Source organism: Neophocaena asiaeorientalis, unplaced genomic scaffold (assembly GCF_003031525.2).
Source record: "Neophocaena asiaeorientalis asiaeorientalis breed wild unplaced genomic scaffold, Neophocaena_asiaeorientalis_V1.1 scaffold293, whole genome shotgun sequence".
In the NCBI taxonomy this organism is placed as follows: Eukaryota; Metazoa; Chordata; class Mammalia; order Artiodactyla; family Phocoenidae; genus Neophocaena; species Neophocaena asiaeorientalis.
Genome location: NW_020173920.1, coordinates 2258931 through 2284905, shown reverse-complemented (window position 1 = coordinate 2284905; position 25975 = coordinate 2258931). Strand labels below are relative to the sequence as shown.

The 25975-nt window shown below is 51.9% G+C and overlaps 2 protein-coding genes across 2 annotated transcripts; both read left to right on the top strand.

The window, feature by feature from the left end:
• Positions 1-7026: 7026 nt before the first annotated feature.
• On the top strand, positions 7027-8742 carry LRRC15 (leucine rich repeat containing 15). The gene has a single exon (XM_024752144.1). It carries the CDS (start codon positions 7027-7029, stop codon positions 8740-8742), a length of 1716 nt encoding a protein of 571 aa, XP_024607912.1.
• A 4866-nt stretch (positions 8743-13608) lies between these two features.
• CPN2 (carboxypeptidase N subunit 2) lies at positions 13609-24133 on the top strand. Its single transcript, XM_024752135.1, has 2 exons — positions 13609-13715; positions 22188-24133. Exon 2 carries the CDS (start codon positions 22191-22193, stop codon positions 23832-23834), a length of 1644 nt encoding a protein of 547 aa, XP_024607903.1. The 5' UTR covers positions 13609-13715; positions 22188-22190; the 3' UTR covers positions 23835-24133.
• Positions 24134-25975: the final 1842 nt, after the last annotated feature.

The window sequence follows — 25975 nt, the reverse complement described above, 5'->3', positions numbered from 1 at the left end:
GCTCCATCATTCTGGCAGCTTTCCCCTCTTGCCTTGGCCACTAACGGCTTTGGGAAGGGAGAGTCAGGGCTGGAGATGGATTTGTGATGAGGCTGGTTTGCATTTAAAATTGTGACTGTTGAACCTTTACCAGATTCTCTGCTCAAATGTAGAGGCAGGAGCGGGGCCAGGGAACCACCTGTGGAAAACCAGCACTTTTCTAGAACTTCCCACCGTGCCAAGTGTGAGAGAGCCAGTCTACCTCCAGGGCCAAGTGTGTGACCTCAGGGCAGGTTGCAACTCTCTCTTGGATGACACATCACTCAGACTGAAGGTGCTAGATGCCTGTCTGTCACGCTCCGGCTTCTCCTTTAGGATTATATCACCATATCAACCGGTGTTGGTGCCACTGGCTCTGTAATTTAGAAATTCTTTAATGGCTGTCACTTCTTATACTCTGAATCGATTGAACATCTGGGGTACATTCAGGGCCAGACAGTCCTATTTGCCTGTGGTCTTGAGTCAGCTGGGCGGGCTCTGCAGGGATGAGACAAGAATGTGAGAGAGGTCGGTGTGCGGGGAAAGGTTCTGAACAGACCCTGCAGAAAGTCAGGGCACGGAAAGGCTCTCCCAGGGCTGGGGACACTACCTGGGCTTGCTCAGTTTCTGCCACTGGAAGTAGATCCAGATGTGGAGAAATAAGGAGAGCTGGGAGAGAAGCTGTTCCAGCTCGGTCCTGCCAGCAAACACTCCCACAGCTGTGACTACACGTGGCAGTTTGCCTCCCTAAATCCTGACCGCGAAAGACTGACGGCAGCTTCTGGTTTCACTGCCTCCCTGGCCTTTGGGGACACAGGATTTAGAAACTTCTGTTAAGATGCTTTGATGAGGGGCTGGTCCATTTTACCTAAGTTGGGCCCCCCAGGTGTTACCCTGAGAAAGGGGCTGTAGCCCATGGCTTTTAAAATAAAAGCCCCAAGTGGAAGCGTCTCCCCGTTCCGCTGGCAAGTTTGTCAGTATGTCCTGCCACTTCTGCCAAGCTAATTCCAGCCCTGCTCTGGCCTCTGCCAGAAGCCCTACCTCCCCTAACCCCAGGGCTGGAAAGGACTTGTTTCCTCGTACTCATTTCCTTTTCTAAACAAATGGACTGAACTTTGACCTCGATGGGCCATGAGAGATGGGGTCAGTGACTGAGGCAGGTGGAGGATGAGGGTGTACCTGCTCTTCCCTTGGGGCTCCAGGATGTGTTTGGGGTGGAGCCCTGAGCCGGGCTGTGTGTTGAGACGATGGGATCACCCGCTTCTGCTTGAACAACCTCTTCTATCCTTCCATCCACTCCTCCAAGCCACTCAGGTGAAACGGAGCAAACACGAGCATCAGGGCAGCCTTGAGGAAGAACATCTCTCAAACCATGCAGCCTGGGAGTTGGGAGAGGCACTTGACCTTGACTAATCATGCTGGGCAGCTGGAGGGTGGATTGTAGCTGAGCCTGATATCATTTTAGAATGGAGGGAGAGAAGCCACCTCTTCCCCGAATCCAGGCACAGCTGGACACGTGGCTGATGAGGCCCTAAAGCCTCATGTTAAGGTTCAGGGGGACCACCAAGCTCTATGGTTAGTTAGAGCCCTGATCTGGGTGTCTGGAATCTTCCACTGACTGTGTGAGCCCAGGCAAGGCTCCTCCTTCCTCTGGGCCCCTTAGTTTTCCCATCTACAAAATGACCAGATGGTTTGACCAGATGGGCTCTGAAGGCCTTGGCATCTCTGATGCCCTGGGCTCTAAGTGCTGCTCCTGGGAGCAGCCTCTACTGCTGGGTTCAACTTAGCACAGACCCCAGATTTCTGACAGGGATGGAGAAAGGGCAACTGAAGGAAGTATCGATAGAGGGGGCTGGACCCTGTCTATGGCCCGACCTTCAGCCTCCCCAATCCAGGGTTCAATCTCTCTGTCTTGGCAGTAAATGACATAGGTCAGGAGCATGGGGTCCCAGCTGGTCTAGGCCTCAAGTGGTGCTTCCGAGTGTGGGCTGTGGACCCCTGCCTCAGAGTCACTTGGGGAGTCTGTTAAATGTGCAGGGTCCTGGGCCGTTTCCCCTACCTCCCAGACCTAGGGATCAGGAGCTCTGTGGGTGGAGCCTCCAGAGATTCTGATTTTACTCGACAAGATGAACAATATTTGTAAGTAACATTTATCAGGTACTCATTTTGGGCCAAGAACAAGCCTAAGTGCTTCACATGCATTAATTCGTGCAATCCTCATCACCGCAGTGTTGTGAGTTCGGTTCTATTAAGCGAGTTTCCCAGGCACTTCCAGGCGACATTTATGTACTGATCTGGGGAACACAGTGGTTACCCCCTTCAAGCGAGACGTGGAGGTCAGGATACAGTGAGCCTCTCATTCAGACAGTGGCTTCAGACCCGCTGGACCGTGCAGAGAGGAGCGGCTTAATTGAGGCTGACGCCGGCTGTGTACAGGGGAGACAACACAGCCCCATGCCTGGCATCTCCCTCGGAGGACTGGGCAACGTCTCAACGCTGATGAGGCCATGTTTTGGGAGATCTCTGTGCGGGGAGGGCATAGGCCACGGAGGGAGATTTCCTGTCTGGGCTTCAGTTTCCCCAGGTGTGCTGGGAGGGGGCCTCCCTAAGGCCCCCCTCTCAGCTCCCTGATCCATGAAATGGCTCTTGGCCGTGTGAAGATGCGCCAGTTAACAAGTGGGATTGCCCTGCCTGGAAAACTTTGGAAGCAAGGTGGGCCTGAAAAGATGGATGCAATGTCCTCAAGCCTCCATGTGAAGGTGACACTGCTGGTGGTTCCACGTGACCTATAGGGGGTGGTGGGAATGGCGGGGCTTCAGGCCAAATCTCCTTTCTGTCTCTGGTAAGATATCAGAGCTGCCAAGGGCCCCTGGGAGTCTTTACAATAGGGGAAACTGAGGTCTGGAGAATTTAAACTCACACTCCAACTTAGAGTTAAGACAGAGTAGCACATCCGTCTCCGAGGTTCTTTCCAAAAGCTTTGCTCCATGGCATTGAAATAAGAAGGCGTCTCCTCCGAGGGAACCTCGTGTTTCAGGAATGTGATGATGGTATTAAACCCAAAAGTCCCAACCCACCAACCAACAAAGCTCAGGGCTTCGAGGCTAATTACGTGTTTGCCCATGAGTCATAGAGGCTGTTTTTGCTAAAGAGACCAGAGCCAGAGCGCCTGGTCCAAGCGCTTCCACTCCTGGGGAGGGACCACGTCAGAGTGCCCAGGTGAGCTATCTGTCTGTCCTGCTGTGTGTCTGCGGGCTCAGTGAATTCCCTGGGCCAGCGACAGACGCCAGGCTGCTCCCCCTCCCAAGACAGGGGCTGGACCAAGTCGCTGCAGTGACTAAGGACGCGTTTGGCTGCCTGGAGGAGGAGGGTGTAATTAGGGCAGCTCTGTGGGTCTTTAACTGTCATGGCTGCCAAGCGGCACAGGGCAGCATGGACTATTAGTCCACTGTGTGCTGGGCTCCTGAGGGCCTCAGGCTGCCGTGGACGCCGGCCACACTTGCTGGATATCCAAGGGCCCGGCTGGTTATCCAGCCTGCTCCCGCGGCCCCTCCCTCCCCTGAGGGCTCTGCAGCTGGGTTTGGGGTAGGCTCCCTGGAGATCCTTCGCAGTAGTCAGTGCCAGCCGTGGCGGTAACAAGTGCTGGAAAGTAGGAAAGCAGCGCATGTGGTGCTGGAGTGGGCTCTGCAGACACGAGGATTTATAAAAGGGAAAATCTGCAAATTCTTGCAATATTCGTTAAGCTGAGTGTGGTTCGTTTTAAACAGCAGTGGCTCTGTTTCCATAAGGGAGTTGTTCCCATAAGGGAGTTATCTTTTTCCTCCTCTTCCCAAGACGTAAGGCACCACCCCTGGCCATGGGCCCTTCCTGGGGCTGGCTTGAGGCCCCCTCCCCAGCTGGGGAGTGCAAACTCAGAGAGGTCTGAGATGGGTCTTCAGAAGGTTCCTTGGCCCACACCATCATTTATAGATGGGGAAACTAGACAGAGACTGCCCTGGGCTTTCCAGGTTATGGGCACTTTAATTTAGTCCCTAATACTTGGGCTACAACACCATTTTGAAGCATCCTGGGCATAGGAGTATACATAGAAATTAAGTGCTAGATGGCTCGTCACCAGGACTGATGCTTCACATTTTGTAAGTCAGTCTCTCACACATATATCAAGGGGATGGGCAAACACCCACAACTGTCTGCGTGGACCCCCTGGGAGCACAGGCACAATTGTCCTGGTTGATGGCTCTCATATCCTTGCCCTGGGACTCAGCCTTAGAATCCTAAAGTCTTGGTGATGGACAGCTGTCATCTAGTCCAATACTCTACCAGGTGTAGAATCTTCTCTCCAGCTTCCTTACCATGTTTCTGCTTACTTTCTGCTTGAACACTTTCAGGGATGGGGAGCTTACTGCCTTATGAGGTTGTCCATTCTGGTTCAGACAAGCTGTCTTCGGTGAAGAACTAAAATGCATGTGACCCCATAGCTTCTGTGTACTAGTTTCGACCTCGAGAGCCACCCTAAGGCTGTTTGCTTTATCCCAGGGCAGCCCTTCGCGCACACTAAGAAAGTGCTTGCAGGCTCATCACATCTTCTCTTCTTTCTGCTATTCGTCCACAGTTCCTTCAATGGATGCTCAGATGTTCTGGTTTCGGCATCCCCTCACCATCCTCTTACCCTTCTCTAGAAGGCCTTCAATAGACCAGTTTGTCTTTGGCCTTCTTGAAGTTCAGGGTGAAACTGAGAACAGCATTATAGGTGTGGACTGATGAGGGTGGTGTAAAGCAAGACTATCACCTCCTTTGTTCCGTACTTAATACTTCTATTAATGCAGCCTAAGATCACATTAGCTTTTGTGAGCAGTCTTCTTTCTCTGCTACCATCAATAAAACGCCCTCACATCTAAGGGTGGATGTTAAGTCACTCTTTCAGTGCCTCCTTTCTAAGCTGTTCATTTTCTGCTCTCAAATTCTGGATCCAACATTTATCTATACAAGTTCATTCTTTTAGATGTGTCCATAGCTTAATCTGGCCCCCTTCCTTTGAATCTAGACTCCATTGTCAAGTTGTTATTTTTCTTTCATTTCTCCACAGTTCTACATACTTATTTGAGTCTTGATGGAAAGTACAGCAGGTCAGGGCTTGGATGGGCTGTAACTAGGGCAACAATCAAGGCCTGGGTAGGTGGGGGATGAACTTGGGTTCTGTCCTCAGAGTAAGCTTGTTGAGAGCAGGGGAGGGGTGCATTGAGTTGAGGCCAGGTTGGGAAGCCTGGATTACTCTGAGTTATGGGCCAGACTCAGGACTCCATGAGTTCAGGGGAACAAAGAAAGGCCAGAGAAGTACCTTCTCCACCCAGTCAGTTTATGCCTTACAGGCCATCATTTGAAATTCCTTCTTCTGACTCAGGGCTTTTGCTCATTAAAAGGACAGGCACTGCAGTAACACTCACGGTTCTCATCCAGGAATCTGGAGATGCTGGCTTTAAGCTCTGAGCCTCAGTTTCCCGGCTTCCTGCATTCCCCCAAAATGATGGGCATGCATGATCAGCAGGCCTTAACCCTTTGGGAGTTAGAGACCCCTTTGAATCTCAGATGGAAGTTACAGATGTCCTACACATGCACAGAAATCCATAGTCCCTTGACTAAGAATGCCAAGATTCAAAGCACCTTGAGGCCTTCCTGCCTCCAAGAGTCTACAAGGGCCATTGTAGGGGAGCTTGGCACTTGTTCACACGTTTGCACAGAACACACCCTCACAGCCTTTCTTCAATTTGCTCCTCATGGCCGCCTCAGGAGGGGGCAGAGGTTATCACTGTCACTTAACAGATGACAGGCCTCAAGCTTCATTCGAGTCAAACAGCTAATTTGTGGTCCTTAAATATTCATGTAGGGCCCAGTTCCCATGCCCCCCATCTCCACTTTCTATTTGTATAGACCTGATCTCAAACACCAAACGTTCCATGACTTTGACTCCATTCCCAGATCAGCACCATGTCTGCAGGAGCGTCTGGGCCTACCAGCTTTCAGCTCAAAGTACATCCTAAGTTTTCTGGGACTTACTCGAGGCCACCCAACGTTTCTTCTGGAAACTAGGACTGGTACCCAGGAGGCAGACCCCAGACGTCGGCCGACCCACAGCAGCCCCTTCCGGAGAGACAGGAAGTGGTGTGGATAATTTCCTTTTATTGGGAAGGTGGTTTGGATTAAACCTAGATGAGGCCCCTGTGAAAGGGTTAACACAGGGGCAGGTTGGTGGTGGCGGTGATGGGGCAGTGCTGGCCGCTGTGCGGCGGGGCCCAGGGAGACGGAAGGCTGAGCTTCCCCGCAGTCTTTTCCACCAGATCGCAGTGTGGTCCTGCTCTGTTGGCCGCTGCTTCTCCCCGCAGGTGTTCATATCTGTGGCCTCAGCATCTTCCCCCAGGTTCAGGCCCTGTTTATTTAATCTCGTGTCCTATCTGTTCCTCCTGAGGAAGCCACATTCAACTAGCAGTTCCAGGTGCTCTGAGAGACACAGAGGTGGATAAGATACTGCTCCTGACTGAAGGAGCTCATAGGGATGGGACACAAACGTCCCCGCCCTTGCAAAGCCTATTGACTAGTGAAGGAGACAGACGGGGACACGGTGAATGCCATGTGTGGCTGCTGTGGCTTAGGCCATAATGGAAGTTGGGAAAATCACCTGCACGGGAGGGTAACTAAAGCTGACTCATGAAATCCTGGAAAGCTTCCTAGGGGTGACTGCCTGTGAGCTACACTTAGAAGTGTGGGGAAGATTTGGATGAGGATGAAGAGCCCTCCAAGTGGGGCGAATGGCTTGGGCAAAGACATAGAAATAGGAAGGCCTGGGGGAAAACGAGGCTGCAGACCAGACCACAGGTGGCATGAGATGGGTATGTGGTGATGGGGTTCAAAGGCAAGCCAGCGTTTGGCACCCAAGGTTGACGTTGGCTTAAAAACAGCTGAAGCGTCAGTGAGGCAGTCCTGACTCGTGCGCTTTCTCTCCTTGCAGAGGCCATGCCACTGAAACATTATCTCCTTTTGCTGGTGGGCTGCCAAGCCTGGGCTGTGGGCTGGGCCTACCATGGCTGCCCTAGAGAGTGCACCTGCTCCAGGGCCTCCCAGGTGGAGTGCACGGGGGCGCACATCATGGTGGTACCCACCCCGCTGCCCTGGAACGCCGTGAGCCTGCAGATCCTCAACACGCACATCACCGAACTCAACGAATCCCCGTTCCTCAACATCTCGGCCCTGATCGCCCTGCGGATTGAGAAGAATGAGCTGTCCCACATCGCGCCCAGTGCCTTCCATAACCTGGGCTCGCTGCGCTACCTCAGCCTCGCCAACAACAAGCTTCAGGTTCTGCCCATCAGCCTCTTCCAGGGCCTGGACAACCTAGAGTCGCTCCTCTTGTCCAGCAACCAGCTGGTGCATATCCAGCCGACTCACTTCACCCGCTTCAGCAACCTCAAGGAGCTGCAGCTGCACGGCAACCACCTGGAGTTTATCCCCGACGGGGCCTTCGACCACCTGGTGGGCCTCGTCAAGCTGAATCTGGGCAAGAATAGGCTCACCCACCTCTCACCCAGGGTCTTCCAGCACCTGAGCAACCTCCAGGTCCTCCGGCTGTATGAGAACAGGATTTCAGACATCCCCATGGGCTGTTTTGACGGGCTTGGCAACCTCCAGGAGCTGGCCCTGCAACAGAACCAGATTAGCATGCTGTCTCCTGGCCTCTTCCACAACAACCGTAACCTCCAGAAGCTCTATCTGTCCAACAACCACATCTCCCAGCTGCCCTCCGGCATCTTCATGCAGCTGCCCCAGCTCAACCGGCTCACACTCTTCGGGAATTCCCTGAAGGAGCTCGCTCCGGGCATCTTTGGACCCATGCACAACCTGCGTGAGCTTTGGCTCTATGACAACCACATCGCCTCCCTCCCGGACAATGTCTTCAGCAGCCTCCGCCAGTTGCAGGTCCTGGTCCTCAGCCACAACCAGATCAGCTACATCTCTCCGGATGCCTTCAATGGGCTGGTGGAGATGCGGGAGCTGTCCCTCCACACCAATGTGCTGCAGGAGCTGGACGGGAGTGTCTTCCGCACGTTGGCCAATCTGCAGAACATCTCCCTGCAGAACAACCGCCTCAGACAGCTCCCGGGCAACATCTTCGCCAACACCATTGAACTCATGACCCTCCAGCTGCAGAACAACCGGCTGGAGAACCTGCCCTTGGGCATCTTCGATCACCTGGGGAAGCTGTGTGAGCTGCAGCTCTATGACAACCCCTGGAGGTGTGACTCAGACATCCTTCCGCTCCACAACTGGCTCCTACTCAACAAGGCCAGGCTGGGGACAGACACCCCCCCGGTGTGTTTCAGCCCAGCCAATGTCCGAGGCCAGTCCCTCATCATCATCGATGTCAATGTTGTTGTCTCCAGTGTCCAGGGTTCAGTGGTCCCCGAGGTGTCCACCCACCCAGAGACACCCAGCTACTCCGACACCACCTGCGTCTCCTCCACCACTGACTTCAACAGTCTGACCACCACCGAGACCACCGATAGCCGTGACACGGGGGGCATGACCCAGGCCCAGAGCAGGCTGACTGTTGCTGCCATTGTGATTGGCATCATCGCCCTGGCCTGCTCCCTGGCTGCCTGTATCTGCTGTTGCTTCTGCAAGAAGAGGAGCCATGCAGTCCTGATGCAGATGAAGGCACCCAATGAGTGTTAAGAGAGGCAGAGGCTGGAGACAGGGCTGGGGAACCGTGGGACCCCCAGAGGATCCGGGATTTCGTAGTTCCGCCTCCACCCCTGGGTCCACAGAGCCATCCCCTGCTCCCCCTCTCTCTGGTCCCTGAGAGAAAGGTGTCCCCACCTTTTCCTGACCTGCCTGGTTCTCCTATAGAAGAGGTTCTTGCAGAGCCTTCTTACCAACAGGGAGACCTAACCCACTGTGGCAAAAACCCTGCGGTGTTCCCAATTCACATCCCTGGGCTTCTCTCGAGAAAGCCCCTCCTCTAAAGCCTCACCAGCTCTCCTCCAAAAACCACCTTCCCTGCGTCTGTACCCCTGCCAACCTCTATAGACGCAATTATTACACACCTGCCACTTTGTGGCAATGGTTCTCCGCCGGGACAGCCCCGCTCCCAAGTATTATGTAAGTTGATTCCCCTTCTTCACTCCTCTTGTTTGTGACATGGCTCTACCCTGTCCCCTCAATGAAAGGTCTCCCTTCACTTCCTACTCCTAAAGGCAAGGTGACTTCTCTCCTCGAAGAAGGCTTCAAACCATTTAGCTGATCTCTTAAGAACTGCCAAGTGCCCTGGCTTTCAGGATGCTATGAAAGAGAGAAGGGGAAAATGAGGCTGTTCAGGTCCTGAAGGCCGGACTACCCTCAGCATCTCTTGTGATTTTTATCTGGAAAAGGGAGAAAGGCACCGGTGCAACAAGTTTAGCCGCTTAGAGAATGATATTTCTGAACTGCAAACTTTGCTTTGAAAATTTCAGTCCTTTAAGGAATAAAATCATGTAGAATTTCTCACCGCCCCGCAGAAAAACTTGAAAATCAGCTTATTGGTACTGGATGGAGAAAGCAATTTGGTGCCTGGGGGTCCTTGTGTTCACCCCCAGGATTTTTCTCTTTTAACTTTTTATGGAAGTGTAATATACATACAGAAAAGCATGATAGTGTATAGTTTGATGGATTTTCACAAACTTTACACACCTGTGTAATCAGCCCCCAAATTAAGAAACGAGACATCGCCAGGATCCTCCATCCTGAGCTTTACCTGGAGAAGACTGGGGCCTGTGGAGGTGGCATGAACTTACCTGGGAACTGGCTCCCCATGGGTCAGGATGAGCCCCTCACTGCCCTCTCCCTGCAGCCAGCCCTTGCAAAGGCCCAGCTGCCAGGGTTGGAGGAGAAGATGTAGGTACACTCTGGCCTGGACGGGAAATTGTATTAAATCCCGGACCTTGAAGCACCAGGCTTGGCCAGGTCAGAGGCATCTCAACTAGAGAGTCCCATGCAACCACACACCCTACCCTGCCAACAAGCTGTCTGGTGCTCATTGGAGGCCCCTCTGCTTGGGCCTTTTATGGGCATGATATGCCTATATCTGTTTTTAATTTTCACTCTCCGTTTGGGAAAGTGAAATAGCTCAGAGATGAGATCCTTTCATTGGACAGGCAAGTGTAATGGAACCCAGCAATCCCTCTGGTTGTGGTAAAATTCTCCATCGACATTACAGTCAGCTAGACACTGAATTTCACCATTCTCATACACGGCAGGCAACATGGGTACACAGATAGGTCACACCGGGTCAGGGCCCTCTGTGGAGCCTCTCCCTGCCTGTGGTCTGGTTACAAGAGTTGAGTTGTTTGGTCCAGAGTTGCAGTCACATGAATACCTGCCCTCGCCATCCTTCCTGCTACATATATATTCACACTGGTAAAGAAAGTACACTCAGGACAATGCATGTCTTTCTCTGGACAACTGGTATACCAGTGTAGAAGTAGAAACAGTGACATGGAGAATTTCACGTATCTGTGTCTGCCCAGGAAAGAGCTGCATCCAACACTACAGGGATCTGGAAATCTGCTATCAATCCTGACTGGCCTTTACTAGTTCCCTCTGCCCCACGAGACAAATAAGCAATTCCCTTGGGCCTTTACAGCATGATGCTGGAAGGTCCCAACAAAACGAGTAAGAACTTGTGCATTTTGTAGCTTTTCACTCTCTGTCACAGGGAATCTGGGAGAGATGGGGCCTGTTAGGGCAAAAGACATAGTATCCCCAAGGTGAATCTGGGTCTCCAAAATGTTTTCAAATTATTTATAGCACCTGGCGGACATGTATCAAGGCTTGCCAGGGTCCAAAAGGACGTGAGTCCAGAACTTGGGGGCATGGGCATCATTCCACTGATGGTGGCCTGCTGTGTTGATCCTGGGGCCCAAAGGGGAAGCTTGGCTTGCTCTCCTCCAGACAGGAAGCATGCTTTGGCACTGCATTCCTCAAGATGCTCCTTGTAACTAGGCTCCAGCGTCTCCTTGTGCAAGGGTACAAGTGGGCCAGAGATGGCAGAGAGGTGAGGAAGGAGTCCTCTTCATCCAGTGTGCCCTGCCAAGCTGAACCCAGAACCCCTGGGTATTGATGGCATTGGCCATGACCTTGGAATATCTTCCTCTCTGGCCCAGGATATCACACGTGGCCTGAGGGCAGCTGTCCTCAGAAGACTCCCCACAGGAGCACCCTGGGTGGGGCTGGTGGACCCTTTGCCTGACCTTCTGAGCTTGCCTGTTCCTTTCTGCTATCAGCCTGGACTGGAAGGAGCCACTGGGCCTCCTCTTCCTTGGCAGGCGTTTTGGTCTTTCTGAACCACGTTGTCTGGTCAGGGAGCTGCCAGAAAATGTGGGTGGAGTTTCCTTTCCGACAGGATGATGCATTTGCTCACTTCTTGGGGCTGGAGTGAGCTGCTCGGTCCCCCAAAAGTTGAGTTCACTTTCCCCCTTTGCTCATTGGCTTCTAGTTCCCCTTGCCAGTGCTCCATTTGGAGTGGAGGGTCAATGTTGGAGGAAAGATAATAAAAGCCCATTAGAACCACTGTTTTTCAAAAATGCTTACTGTTCATGGATACCCTTCAAAGCACCTAACAGCCATTTTTCTTTTTAACCCTCACAGCACCCCTGTGCTTGAGTAGTACATGTGAGAGGGTCTAAAACCACTTGTCTTCTGCGACATTATTCAGTAGGCTGTGGCTTTACCTTCTCTCTTTAAGCTTTGCACAACCAAAGAAAACGGGAGTCACTCCTGTTGCTCCCCATACCATAGTCTTAGCCATTGGAACCTCCCCTGGTACTGTGTGGATCCAACGCTTTGTGAATACAGGAAAAAATTAAACTCAGCCACCCGTTAAAGGAAAACTGGCTTCTCTCAAGGGAACTGTTGGGCCGCGTGTATATCGTTCCTCCTCGTTAGAATTTAAAGGCAAAACACCCTTCTCAGAACTCTTCCTGGGAACCAATACAGTTGTCACAGATGTCTGTGTAGTGCAGTGATGGGAATCGTTTCCAAACTCGGGAAGCTTGTGGCGAGCAGACAGCTAGAGATAACTAGATAACTAGAGTTGCTAAAGAGACACTGGAGGTAGCCCGGCCTTTAGCTATGAATCACTCAAAGAATTCAGCCTACAGATCCCACAGTCGGAACTGAATCGGGGCTGTTGGGGAACCGGTGGTGGTCTTGGGGAGCAGGTCTTCGCTGTGGTTCAGAGAGGCATGAGGCCTACATTCCTCCAGGCCAAACTCCTCCCAGTGTGAGCTCTCTCCTTGACCTAAGGAGAGATTGTTCTCACAAACCTGTTACCTTCGTGCTACCTTCAAAAGTAGATCAATTTTGCCTCGCTTAAAGAATCATTGCAAATAGTCCCAGGTGCTTGGTGATGCATTTAGAGCTTTCTAGGCCCCCGAGGTTTTACAGAGTGTGAGCCCTGGTGGGCAAGGTTGGGGGTCTGTCTTTCCTGGATGCTGCTTGTAACAGATTTGGTGCACAGAATCAGCAATAAACGGTATACACAAGACACGTGGGATACTGTGGGCGCCTTGGCTAGGGGATCTCACTGTTGATTCTACGCTTGTCACACGAATGCAAGGCTGACCTGGACAGCCCCCCCACAGAGACCAATTCCAGGCTAGGAAAGGTCTTTGGAAAGTGAGCGGGGACCACAATGATGTCTATAGGTCACTGTGGCCAGAAGGGGCCTTAAGAATAGGTTCAACCCATTTTATAGATGAAGAAGGTAATATTGGGACAGGAAATGTCCCATTCTTATTTCCCCTAGTCACCTAGGGAACTAGTGGCTGAGCTCGCAAGACAACCAGGCTTCCAGACTCCCAGGCTGGAGTTTCTTCTATGTCTCAGAAAGGCAGTGAAGTTCACTCAGCATTCATTAAAGTGTCTGCATGCATGCATGCGCGCACACACACACACACACACACACACACACACACACACACTCTTCACTTTGTTCTGAAGCCCCTGGATGAACACCTTCAGGGCTGTTCACTCTCTCCCCAAGCAACTGCTTTCATCCTTGGATAATCCCAGTGGTTAAAGCTTCTCTCTCCATATTGGGCCAAAATTCACCTTCCTATATCATTTCCCCCTTTTAACTCAGAAAGGGTTTACAAACTTAAATAAGCACTAAATAAAGAAACAAACACAAAAGGACAGCAAACCCACAGCCCTCTTAGAATTTCTCCTGGCACTGAGAGCCCATGTGTGCGTGTGGCCGGCTGCCCAGCTGCGGTCAGTCTGACCTTGCACTGGAGGGGATGTGAGTGTGGAGCCCTCAGCCCAGAGCAACTTACTAGAAACTTTCTAGGGCCTAGTGGCTGCCCTTAGGGTCCTAAAGTTGCCAAGACCATAACCTTAGCTGGATTTTGGCCCCAACCTGGATCCGTCCATGGGAACAGTTCAGGGTCATTTTGTAATCTGCAGAGGCCTTGCCTAGATTCTCTTCTGCTGTCCTGTGACCCTGGTGACATTCCGGGAACGCTCAGGCCACGTGAGGGGAGGAACCACTGCCTGGAACTTTGATCGGCAGCAGGACTGCTGGGTTCAGGCTGACCACTGACCACACCAGAAGCCCTTCTGCTCCTGAGGGACAGCCAGGGCAGCTGGTCCCCAACCGTGAGCCCCTCGCGGTAGGTTTCCTGGGGTCACTACAGGGCTCTGGGGTCTGTGGGGACGTGGGAGGAATCTGGCCTGGGATCCCAGCTTGGGGGCAGGAGATGGGCTGGCCGCTTGTCCCAGGTTTCAGAGCATGTCCCCAACTCCATGAAGGCTGCACCTCCTGTGTCCCCTTGCCCGGGCAGGAGAAGCCCCTGAGGTACTCAGCCAGGGTGGTGCTGGGCTGGGGCTGGAGGCAGGTCACGGTGTGGGATTCTGAGATGAAGGTGACCCAGTCCCTGGGCACAGACAGCTCCTAGTGGATGGTGGGGATAAAGCCAGTGTGACCATATGTGTAGGTTTTCCTGGTCCCACCCTTGTTTATGCCTGTCATCCTGGCATAATTATCAAGAGCTCTCCTTTTATTCTCAGAAGTGTCCTGGTTTCGATGATAAAGTAGGAGTAAAACATGTATGTGGCTACGTTTTAGCAACAGTTATTATTTGCCAGGCACTGCATTAAGTCCTTTATTATTTACCATCTCATTTAGCATATTTATCATCCAATTGAGTGCTAATTTTAACACTAAGGGATGGGGTAATAACCAGGTATTGGGAAACTGAGGCTTAGAGAGGGAGTGACCTGCCCAATCCCACACAGCTAGTAGATAGCCGTGTCAGAATTTAAACCCAGGGTACAGCAATGACAGAGCCCTAATCCATGAAGCAGGATGAAGAATAAGACCCTGGATACAGGCTCACGAGAGCCACAGATACATCCTGTTCAATTCGGCACCCAGGGCCTGAGCACCTCTCTGGCTCAGCCCTGGACCAGGTGCTGGGGTGCATGGCCAGGTAAGAGATGCTGCGGTCACGGGACCGCCACCTCCCAGGGGCTCCTAGTCAGGTGGTGCAACTGACTAGAAGGCAGAGCAGAAGGACCCACATGTTCAACAGAAGACAAGTCCCTGCAGGGTCCAAAAGAGGCGCAGTCCAGAAAGGCTTCCCAGGGGACGTGGGACTTGTGCTGGCCTGGAGGGTAGGGAGAATGGGGACAGGTAGCAACAGGGAAAGGTCAGCAAGGGCATTCTAGTGGAGGGGGCTGCCTAAGAGAGGGCTAGAGGTGGGGCCCATGGGGAGCATTTGGAGAAAGGACAGTGCCCGCTTCACAACCTCCTATTTCAGAATGTTAGTTCCCTTCAGGAAGCTATGACAGTGGATAAAGTTTCCTTGAGCCTCTGCAATGTAATTGCAAGGAAGGAAAGGAATCAAGGAACCCCCTATTAGGTACTTGGAACCGTGCTGTGTGTTTTACATGATCTAAATTTTTTTTTTAATTGTTTAATTTTTTTGGCCGCGCTGTGCAGCATGCGGGATCTTAGTTCCTTGACCAGGGATCGAACCTGTGCCCACTGGACTGCCCGGGAATTCCCTACATTATTTTTATAATAACTTTCAACCTTATTACAACAGTGACACCTATTTATTATTTTTAAAAGTTGAAAATACATTATTAAGCCAAAGGAAAAAATTAAAATCACCCGCAATTAATTCTGTTCTTCAGAGATAACCACTGCAAATATTTTGTGTGCCGTCTGAAGCTCTCTAGGGGACCATCAAAGTCACTTCAGTGACATAAACTCAGGTGTGGGTTGAAAGGAGCTTATTACGAATAACGAAAGATGTTCCTCTCATCACTCAGGATATTCCAAGGGTTTTTGGAGCTCTGTGCCAGGCAACAGAAAGACCAAATATAAATGTATTATATCGGAGTACCGTAAACCCATGGCCAGTTGTTTCATTTAATTGCTGCGATGACCCTAATGCGCGGTAATGCGGGTGTTATTATCATGATTACCACGATTGTTCTCAATCTACAGACGCGGAAACTGGGACTCTGAGGGATTACTTCACTGCTTGGGACACCCTGGGCAGCAGGGAGGGTGGGGAGGGCGGGCTGGCTGGGAAGGGAGCCAGCCCAGGTCCCACTGCCTCAGCCACTTGGCTTACCTCCCCTGATTGAGAGGAAAGGAGACCGGGGTCCCGGAGACTTGGATGAGGCAGTCAGGGGCTCCAGATAAGCCTTGGAAGCCCCTCTTCCTGCTCGCAGATGTACTAGAGCCCGAGGGGCAAAATCCAGCCACGTTGGTGAGACAGATCCTGTTGTGGATACCCCAGGTCCAGGGACAAGTCCCCTGGGGGTGTCGGGCCGGGCTCTGGGCTCCCGTCACCCTCTGGAAGGAGTGAGGGTTGGCTCTGTGGTGGATGACAGATGGGCTTGTGGTACACACACAAATGTGCCAATCCAAAAGTAATCTGAGAAGAGGAAAGAGTCCATTCGCAGCCAGTCACCCCTCCCACCCTCCTCCACAAAAAAGCCAGGCTTCCTCGGCTTGCTGAAGGCATGGAACATCTTTGTGGGCATTTGCCGGTCTCTGCGCAAATGCAGAGGTGGTTTCTTAGATGACGAGTTGGAATCTTCTGGCTGCCGCCCCACTATCCCCTTCCTCCACAGTACCTAGGCGGGGATGCTCCCGGTCTCCAGAGCCTCTGGAGACCTGCTCTTGAGGGTGGCTCGGGGAAGAGGCCCAAGTCCAGGGCATCCTGGCCACATCAGAATCTGAGCTCCACTAAACCAAGGACAAAACAATGACCCGTTTCCCTTGGCCAGAAGAGCCAGAAAGTGCTGTAGCGAGACATCTGGCTGGCCCGTAAATGAGGTGCTTGAATGAGCTCACCAGTCTTTCCTTAGCTGACTCCTGTGACTGCTTTACAACAGAGCTGGGGCTGGCCTGGGCTGACGTAGCTGAGTGCTCTCTGTGTACACGGCTCTGGGTTTGGAGCCTTCAATGCATTTTCTCATTCACACTTCAGAACCACCCCTTGAGGAAGGTAGTATTGAACCTTGCTGTTTTGAAGGTGAGGAAATTGAAGCACGGAGAGGTTAAGTAATTCAGCCAAAGCCACACAGCTAGTAAGGGATGGAGACAAGATTTGAACCCAGACTCTCTGACACCACAGCACAAACTCTTAGCCATTCTAGAGTGATGTGAGAGTGAGTCTTGGGCTGGGAGCAGAACATTTGGAAATGATAAGTGTTCCATACCCTCACTGTGAGTACCATCCATCACTTCCTTTGCCCCAGTGGACTGGGACAAGAAGGTCTTGCACTGAACTTTAGAGGTCCTGTTCTGGTTCCCCTCCCACCATGACACCCCCAAGGGGTGAGAAGTTTGCATGATCAAAGGGACATGCCCATCTGGAGGCTGTGTCCCCATCTCAAATCCTGATTCAGGTACCCAGGACCCAGGGCTTGTGTGGCATGCCTCCCGAGGTCCATCTTCTCTAGGCTGACCCCGTCACAGAAGTGCGTTCCCTTAGGCTTGTGAGGTGCGGGGACACAGCTGTGTGAGGGATCTCTACTCACAGTACCGGAGAGAGGCCGGTGGGAAGAGAAGGGGACAGGCGGTAGACAAGGTCCCTTGTGTATGTTCACCTTGGGTCCTGAAAATGTGAGCATGGGTCTTCCTGTTCCAGAAGCCTTGTGGTGTTGCTGCAAGCACCTTGCTGACAGCTCAGGCCATCAGGACGGATCCTAGCCCCATACTTCTTAGTTGTGTGCCCTTAGACCCGTTGCTGTAGCTCTGGGTCCCCCAGTTTCCCTGTCCTGGAAATTTCTCGATGTGCTCTGAGGATCAAGATGTAGGTGTGAGAGCTTTGGGAGCTGGCAGGTGGGTCTCGCCCCCCAGCTCAGCCCCCCACACCAGAGAAGCTCCTCCCACCTCTCCCACCAACCACTGCCTGAGCCTAAGCTGATTTCTCTACACTTGATTTTCTGTGCCATTGATGCCATAGTTTTGGCTCAAGTCCTGAATTCTCCAGTTACATCCTTTGTTGGAAAATTCTAAAGTATATTATTTCTTTTTTTTCTGTATAACTACAATTTTTTTATTAGTTATCTATTTTATACATATTAGTGTATATATGTAAGTCCCAATCTCCCAATTCATCCCACCACCACCCCCTGCCCCTGCTTTCCCACCTTGGTGTCCATATATTTGTTCTCTACATCTGTGTCTCAATTTCTGCCTTGCAAACCAGTTCATCTGTACCATTTTTCTAGATTCCACATATATGCATTAATATACGATATTTGTTTTCCTCTTTCTGACTTACTTCACTCTGTATGACAGTCTCTAGGTCCATCCACGTCTCTACAAATGACCCAATTTCATTCCTTTTTATGGCTGAGTAGTATTCCATTGTATATATGTACCACATCTTCTTTATCCATTTGTCTGTTGATGGGCAGTTAGGTTGCTTCCATGACCTGGCTATTGTAAATATTGCTGCAGTGAACATTGGGGTGCATGTGTCTTTTTGAATTATGGTTTTCTCTGTGTATATGCTGGGTCATATGGTAGTTCTACTTTTAGTTTGTTTTGGTTTTTTGCGGTACGTGGGCCTCTCACTGTTGTGGCCTCTCCCGTTGCGGAGCACAGGCTCCAGACGCGCAGGTTCAGCGGCCATGGCTCACAGGCTCAGCCGCTCCGTGGCACATGGGATCTTCCCGGACCAGGGCATGAACCCATGTCCCCTGCATCGGCAGGCGGACTCTCAACCACTGCGCCACCAGGGAAGCCCTACTTTTAGTTTTTTTAAGGAACCTCCATGCTTTTCTCCATTGTGGCTGTATCAATTTATATTCCCACCAACAGTGCAAGAGGGTTCCCTTTCCTCCACACCCTCTCCAGCATTCGTTGTTTGTAGATTTTCTGATGATGCCCATTCTAACTGGTGTGAGGTGATACCTCATTCAGTTTTGATTTGCATTTCTCTAATAATTAGTGATGTTGAGCAGCTTTTCATGTGCTGCTTGGCCATCTGTATGTCTTCTTTGGATAAATGTTTATTTTGGTCTTCTGCCCATTTTTTGATTAGGTTGTTTTTTTACTATTGAGCTGCATGAGCTGTTTATATATTTTGGAGATTAATCCTTTGTCTGTTGATTCCTTTGCAAATATTTTCTTCCATTCTGAGGGTTGTCTTTTTGTCTCGTTTATAGTTTCCTTTGCTGTGCAAAAGCTTTTAAGTTTCATTAGGTCCCATTTGTTTATTTTTGTTTTTCTGTCCATTACTCTAGGAGGTGGGTCAAAGAAGATCTTGCTGTGATTTATGTCAAAGAGTGTTCTTCCTATGTTTTCCGCCAAGAGTTTTATAGTGTCTGGTCTTACATTTAGGTCTTTAATCCATTTTGAGTTTATTTTTGCATGTGGTGTTAGGGAGTGTTCTAATTTCATTCATTTACATGTAGCTGCCCAGTTTTCCCAGCACCACTTATTGAAGAGATTGTCTTTTCTCCATTGTATATCCTTGCCTCCTGTGTCATTGATTAGTTGACCGTAGGTGTGTGGGTTTATCTCTGGGCTTTCTATCCTGTTCCATTGATCTATATTTCTGTTTTTGTGCCAGTACCATATTGTTTTGATTACTGTAGCTTTGTAGTATAGTCTGCAGTCAAGGAGTCTGATTCCTCCAGCTCCATTTTTCCCCCTAAGATTGCTTTGGCTATTCGGGGTCTTTTGTGTGTCCATGCAAATTTTAAGATTTTTGTTCTAGTTCTGTAAAAACTGCCATTGGTAATATGATAAGGATTGCATTGAATCTGTAGACTGCTTCTAAAGCATATTATTTCCAAGTGACATTGGGTTAGAAGTTAGAGGTACAGCAGGGGCGGGTGAGGCACGGTGTCCCCATGAGGCTTTTCCTTTCACCTGCACCTCTTGCTTTGGTCCCAGCTCTCCCAGCAGGAGTGATCAAGGAAACCAGGAGATCTGGGTTCTAACCCAGGCCCCACTGCAGACACCTGGGGGCCTGGCCTCACCCTCTCAATGAGGCTGGCCAGATGGTCCCTAGGGTCCTCATGTCCTTTCTAGTGGGATTTCTTCTGGAAACTGCCTTTGAGAACCAAGGACCAAAGGGGTTAGCAGGAAGGGGACTGGCATGTTGATAATATTATGGCACTTTACAAATAGGAATTGCTCCTCTCTTACTCTAGGTGAGGGAAGGAGGAGGGAGGGCTCAAGGCCGTGCTCACGCCTGGCTACGGTCATTCACTCCGGGCTGGAATCATTCCAGGGAAGGGCAGCTCTGCCTCTCAAGCTGCTCATCTCAGCCATGGACGGTTCAGTTCAACAGACCCTATCATGAATCAACACGAGCGTAGAGAGGACCACACCCACCTTCTCGCAGAAAGGACAGCTGTGAGAACCCGTCATCTGGAGGACGATGCCAGTGCTAAGATAGAGAAACATATCAGGAGTCAGAGAAGGCTTCTGTCAGGATGCCCAGGGGTTTCATGTAGGAGCCTAGGGACAGCCCAGGTAGCAGGTATGGGTGGGACCATGGCTACGTCATCCTTCTTCAGCCAGGCCCTCTTCTTCTTATCTGTATTCTGTGCATGCAATCTCAAGAGAATAAAGTCTCACGCTAAAGTTGAACTCTGTAATGCTGGTCTATGGGGTGGCAGGACCAGGAGGCTTGTCCTTTTCCCTAGTGTGTCCTGAGTGGCAGCAAGCACCATCACTATTAGAGACCTTCCCAACCATGGTGTTTAATCCACCTCCTGTGGCTTACCTATGTGGCCATCACAGGAGCCTCAAGGGAGCGGCAGCGCTTTTTCAGGGAGAAATTGTTCCTTCTCTATTGATTAGGCAGAAAAATTCCTGGAAAAACTGAGAGTTATTGAGTGTCTGAATGGGAAGAGGGTACAGGGGGCTTTTTGTGAGCACTGGGCTTGCATGTGGAGCCTTTTGGCTGAAGCTGAATCTTGCGATGGAGGAAGCAGCCAGCAGAGGGCAGCAGAGAGGCAGGCAGCAATGAAAAACTGAGAGTTATTGAGTGTCTGAATGGGAAGAGGGTACAGGGGGCTTTTTGTGAGCACTGGGCTTGCATGTGGAGCCTTTTGGCTGAAGCTGAATCTTGCGATGGAGGAAGCAGCCAGCAGAGGGCAGCAGAGAGGCAGGCAGCAAAGGGTGCTTGGGGCCAAGGTTCCCCAACAGGGAGCCAGCTGAGTTCTTGCTGAGGACAGGTAAATTGAGAAAAATTACGATTATATTGCATGAGGATTTTCCCTTTCTTTCTGCCTTTCCTTCTTTCTGTCTGTCTTCTTTCTTTCTTTAAAGCTAAATATATTCTAGCTAAAGGGCATTTTGTTCTTCTACTTCTTTAATGTTCAAATAATCTTTTCTGTAATGATGGTGGTTTGCAACCTTTAACAATGGTTAGCATAGCTTGTTAATTGCTCACACTATGTCAGACACTGTTCTAACAACTTTACCTATATTTACTCATTTAATCCTGCAATTACCCCAACAAGGTTAGCACTAATATTATCGTCATTTTACAGATAAGAAAATTGAAGCACAGCCCAAGGTCACATAGCGAGAACGTGATAGAGCTGGTATTCCAACTCATGGAACTTGAACCACTAGAAGCCATGTAAATGATGATGTGGGTGGGAGCAGTAGAGATGTGGGGGGTACAGACCCCCTAATGGGACAATTAAGGCCCCGTTGATCTCGTTATGTGGGAATGTGAACCCAATGCCCCTAAATCATCCTGAAATCTGGAAACATTTAATGTGCTACTTCTCAGTTTCTACATGCTGGCTAGTGGTTTAGACATAAAAAAGACTGAGTGGTAAGTAAAATGTGCTTGTAAGCTGTGTCACCATTTCGTGACCTGTGGTAGATGCTGGCGTTAAAAAAATTTAATATTTAGTGAACTAAAAACTTGGTCCCCTTCCCTTATTTAAAACAAAAACCTACAGGTCTGTGGAATCCCCTCATCTGGGACCCACCTGTCCACACAGTGTTGGAAAGTTCCGTGGGCTCCAGGCTGGTGATAGGGGTGGCGGGCAGGAGGGGAGCATTTTGGTAGCAGCGCTGAAGAGAAGGCGGACTCATTTCAAGATAAGAGCCCATCTTGTCCCTGTGTCTGCTCTCAGCCTCAGCGGTGCAAAGAGCTGAGGGTGAGATCTCCTCATAATTAGGCTCTGCAATGTGCTGAGATTTGAAAACTCAGGAAGAGTTACGGTTAAAAGAATTTCCAACTCAGGAATAATCTGCCCATACTTTACATATCATCTTAAAATTTCCACAGTACCCATGGTCTCCTTTTATACCCCTGTTCCATGCCTTTTGGTCTTGCTCCCACCTCTTTCTCCAATCTGGAAAGAACACGTCAAGTCCATGAGACCAGGGTCTTGGTCCTGCCACTAACCTGCAGGGTGGGATTATGGACTGGCCACGAGACACCCTTGCTGTCAGAAGGTTGGAACTCTGGTCCTATTGACCTTGCAAGGCTGCTGTGAGGTGGTATGAAAACAACTATTAGAAACATAAACTAGCTTCCCACCTCCTGGCTCTCTGACCAGTGTGCTGGTCACCGGGCTGCCTGCCCTTGACGAAGGTGCCACTTCTGTTTTCGCTTCCCACTCAGATCTAGGAGATGCTGCCCAGAGCCTGGCTGCGCTGGGCCTGCCTCTTGCTCCTGGCCGTGCCTACCCAGCCCTGTCCCAAGGGGTGTGACTGCTTCATCCGGGAGGTCTTTTGCTCCGATGAGGAGCTGGCCACCATCCCGCTGGACATCCCGCCACACGCCACAGACATCATCTTCGTGGAGACCTCGTTCACCGTGGTGGGAGCCAGGACCTTCAGTGGCAGCCCCAACCTGACCAAGGTGGTCTTCCTCAACACCCAGGTGTGCCACTTCGGGCCGGATGCCTTCGGGGGGCTGCCGGGGCTCCAGGACCTGGAGATCACTGGCGGTGCCTTCTCCGACCTCAGCACTGACATCTTCTCCAACCTGACCTCGCTGGGCAAGTTCACCCTCAACTTCAACATGCTGGAGGCTCTGCCTGAGGGCCTCTTCCAGCACATGGATGTCCTGGAGTCCCTCCAGCTGCAGGGCAATCGGCTCCAGACGCTGCCCGGGAGGCTCTTCCAGCCTCTGAGACGTCTGAAGACCCTCAACCTCGCTCAGAACCTCCTGGCCCAGCTGCCCGAGGAACTGTTTGCCCCCCTCTGCAGCCTGCAGACCCTGAGGCTGAGCAACAACGCACTGACCGGCCTGCCCCAAGGGCTGTTCAGCCACCTGGGCGGCCTGCAGGAACTCTTCCTGGACGGCAACTCCATCTCCGAGCTGCCCTCGCAAGCATTCGCGGGGCTGTCCCGCCTGGAGAAGCTATGGCTGCAGCGCAACACCATCAGCCACCTGCCCCGGTCCATCTTCTCCTCCCTGGGCAATCTGACCTTCCTGAGCTTGCAGGGCAACGCACTGCGGACGCTGCCCGCCAGCCTCTTCGCCCATTCCCCGGGCCTGGTCAGCCTGTCCCTGTCCCACAACCAGCTGGAGACCATCCCCGAGGGAGCCTTTGCCAACCTGTCCAGCCTCGGGTCCCTCACGCTCTCGCACAACACCCTCACCCATCTGCCGGCTGGCATCTTCAGGGGCCTTGAGGGGCTGGTCAAGCTCTATCTGGGCAGCAACAACCTGACGGCCCTGCACCCAGCCCTCTTCCAGAACCTGTCCATGCTTGAGCTGCTCAGCCTTTCCAGGAACCTCCTGACCACGCTCCCCCAGGGCATCTTTGACACCAATTACAACCTGTTCAACCTGGCCCTGCACGGCAACCCCTGGCAGTGCGACTGCCACCTGGCCTATCTCTTCGGGTGGCTGCACCAGTATAGCGACCGGCTCTTCAACAGCCAGACCTACTGTGCCGGCCCCGCCTACCTGAAGGGTCAGGTGGTGCCCGCCCTGAGGGAGGAGCAGCTGGTGTGCCCGGTCACCCAGGACCACCTGGGCTTCCAGGCCCCGGGGCCGGAGGACAGGGAGCCAGGGGGCGGCTGGGATCTGGCCATGGCGGAGAAGGCGACCTGGGGCCGGTGCATCTACAGCAACCCCGAGGGCACCGTGGTGCTGGCTTGTGACGAGGTCCGGTGTCGCTGGCTGAACGTCCAGCTGTCTCCCAGGCAGGGCTCGGCCTCCCCGGGACTGACGTTCAACGGCAGTCAGGAGTGGGACTTGAAGTCCACCTGTGGCTCTGTGAGGGTCACTGTGTCGATCGAGGCTCTGGCAGGGGAGCCCTAGATGCAGAGCAGATGGGCTGGGAGCCTGGGCAGACAGCCTCCAGGCCCAGCCAGGCAAGAGCCGGCGAGGGGAGCTGAAGCTTTGGTTCTTCAGATGCACGGGATGGAACTGCATCTCCCCGGGTGGAGCGTGTGGGGGCTCACCCCCCGAGTCTCCGCCACCCCCTCCTTCTTCATCCTCCCAGTCTCTGAGTCTGAGACCTAACAGGGCCTTCCTCAAGCTTTGCAAAGCATCCGTTAAATCTGCATCGTGGTCCAGAGAATAAACTGATGGCGTTGCCCTGGTGTTTTTCTGTTATTGAATACCCACCCTAATCTCATCCCCACCCTGAGATACCCTCTTACCACTGCTCCATTTCCACAAAGTGGAGGCCACCCGCTCTTGACATCCAGTTCAAGAGCCAGTGTCTGTTTCTATTTCTCTGCCTGGAACTGTGGTTTTAATTGATAAAGACAAATAGGGGAGAGGATAAAAGCAGAGGTGACCAGAAAGATGAGGGGCGGGGCTCTGACTCCACGTTCAGGGGACTCATGCCGTTCGTGCCCCACTCCAGCGCTTCCAGGAGAAGCTAGGTGACAGGGGCTCTGGAGGGGAAATGCTTTGCCTGTTCAGCCGAAGGGATGGCTGCTCCCTGAGGGGAGGGGGGAGGAGGGAGCTGGGTGGCTGGGACCGACGCCCTTCAGTTGTAAGTGTCGGCCTCTGTGGACTGCTCATTCACTGAAATGGTCCTCTCTTGGTTCTGGGGACACCACCCTCTTACCCAAGCCCAGCTGCTCTCCCAGTTTTACCCAGTCACCTCTTGCGCGCTGGTGTCCTCGGAGCTGGCTGTCATTCAGGATCCCTGGGTAATCCCTGTGCAGGCCCTTGGGGGCAGATGCCGCCTCTACGCTGATGACCTCAAATCTCCAAAGACCTGAGCCATATCTCGGGCTCGGGTTTCTGGCTCCATGATGAGACATCCGCCTGCTCTGCCTGCAGCCCCGTGTTTTATCATGACAGCCACAAACACGTCCAAACCAGACTCCGACCCCAGCTCCTCCTGGGTCCCAGCAAATCGCCAAGCCCAGGAGCTGGGAGTGGTCTTCAATCTCTCCTCCCCTTATTCCTCTTGGCCAACCAGTCACTGAATGCTTCTGAGTGCCACTCTGTCCATTTCTCCTTTCCCCGTTCCCATCCCAGGGAAGCTCTTTGTCTCCATGGATTGAACCGTGACCCAGCCCCCTTCCTGGTTTCCCAGCCTACGGTGCGGACTGGCTTGGGTGAAGTGCTGGGGTAGGGGAGGGAGAAATAAATCAGATGTACAGCAGGCCCTCCAGGGGCTCATAGTCTGGTGGAGAGATCAGAAAAGGATTCATGGGATGAAAACATAAGTAAGACGGGGTGGGCACCAAGAAGGTGCTGGGGAGTTCAGGGGAGGTGGTGGTCTGGGTGAGCACAGACCTCGGGAAGCTGCATTTGATCCCTGGGCCTTGAGATTGTGCAAGAAGCATGTGAGTCAAGGGATGGAGACAGGCAAGTGGGTGAGGACAGGGCCATGGCCTCTGGAACAGGCTACAGGTGGGAGAGGAGGTGGGGAGATAAGTAAGGCTGAAAGGTAGCTGGAGCCTCGACAGGCCCAGGGAGGAGTTCACGTGTTCCTTAAGAATGCCCAGCTGTTACTGAAGGACTTTATGCAGAGGAGGGTCATGCTCCTGCCTGTGAAGTTTGAGGAGATCAAGGGACAGGGAAAACAGTAAGGATTCTTGCTTGGCTTGAGCTAAGAGCTGAGCGAACAGCTCAAGGATGCCAAGGAAATAGAATGAAATGTTTTCAGCAACCGAACAGCACATACACAGATGGATTAAAAGACTGAAATCATTACAGAAATGCAAATTCAAACAATATAGGTATCACTTCATACCTATTAATCCCATGGAAATTAGAAAGCTGGATTATGGGCACAGGGGAGTCTCCAGGTACCGCTGGCTGGTGCAGCCACTCCTTCAAGGACACGAGCAAGCCTGAGGCAAAGAAAGGGTTTGGTTGAGGGAGTCAGGGGTCCAGTGGGTGGGGCTGGAAGATGGGGGGAGGAGAAACCTGGGGTGACTCTCAATTTTCTCTCCTGGGAGACAGGGAGGACAGTGAAGCCATCGACCAAGGGC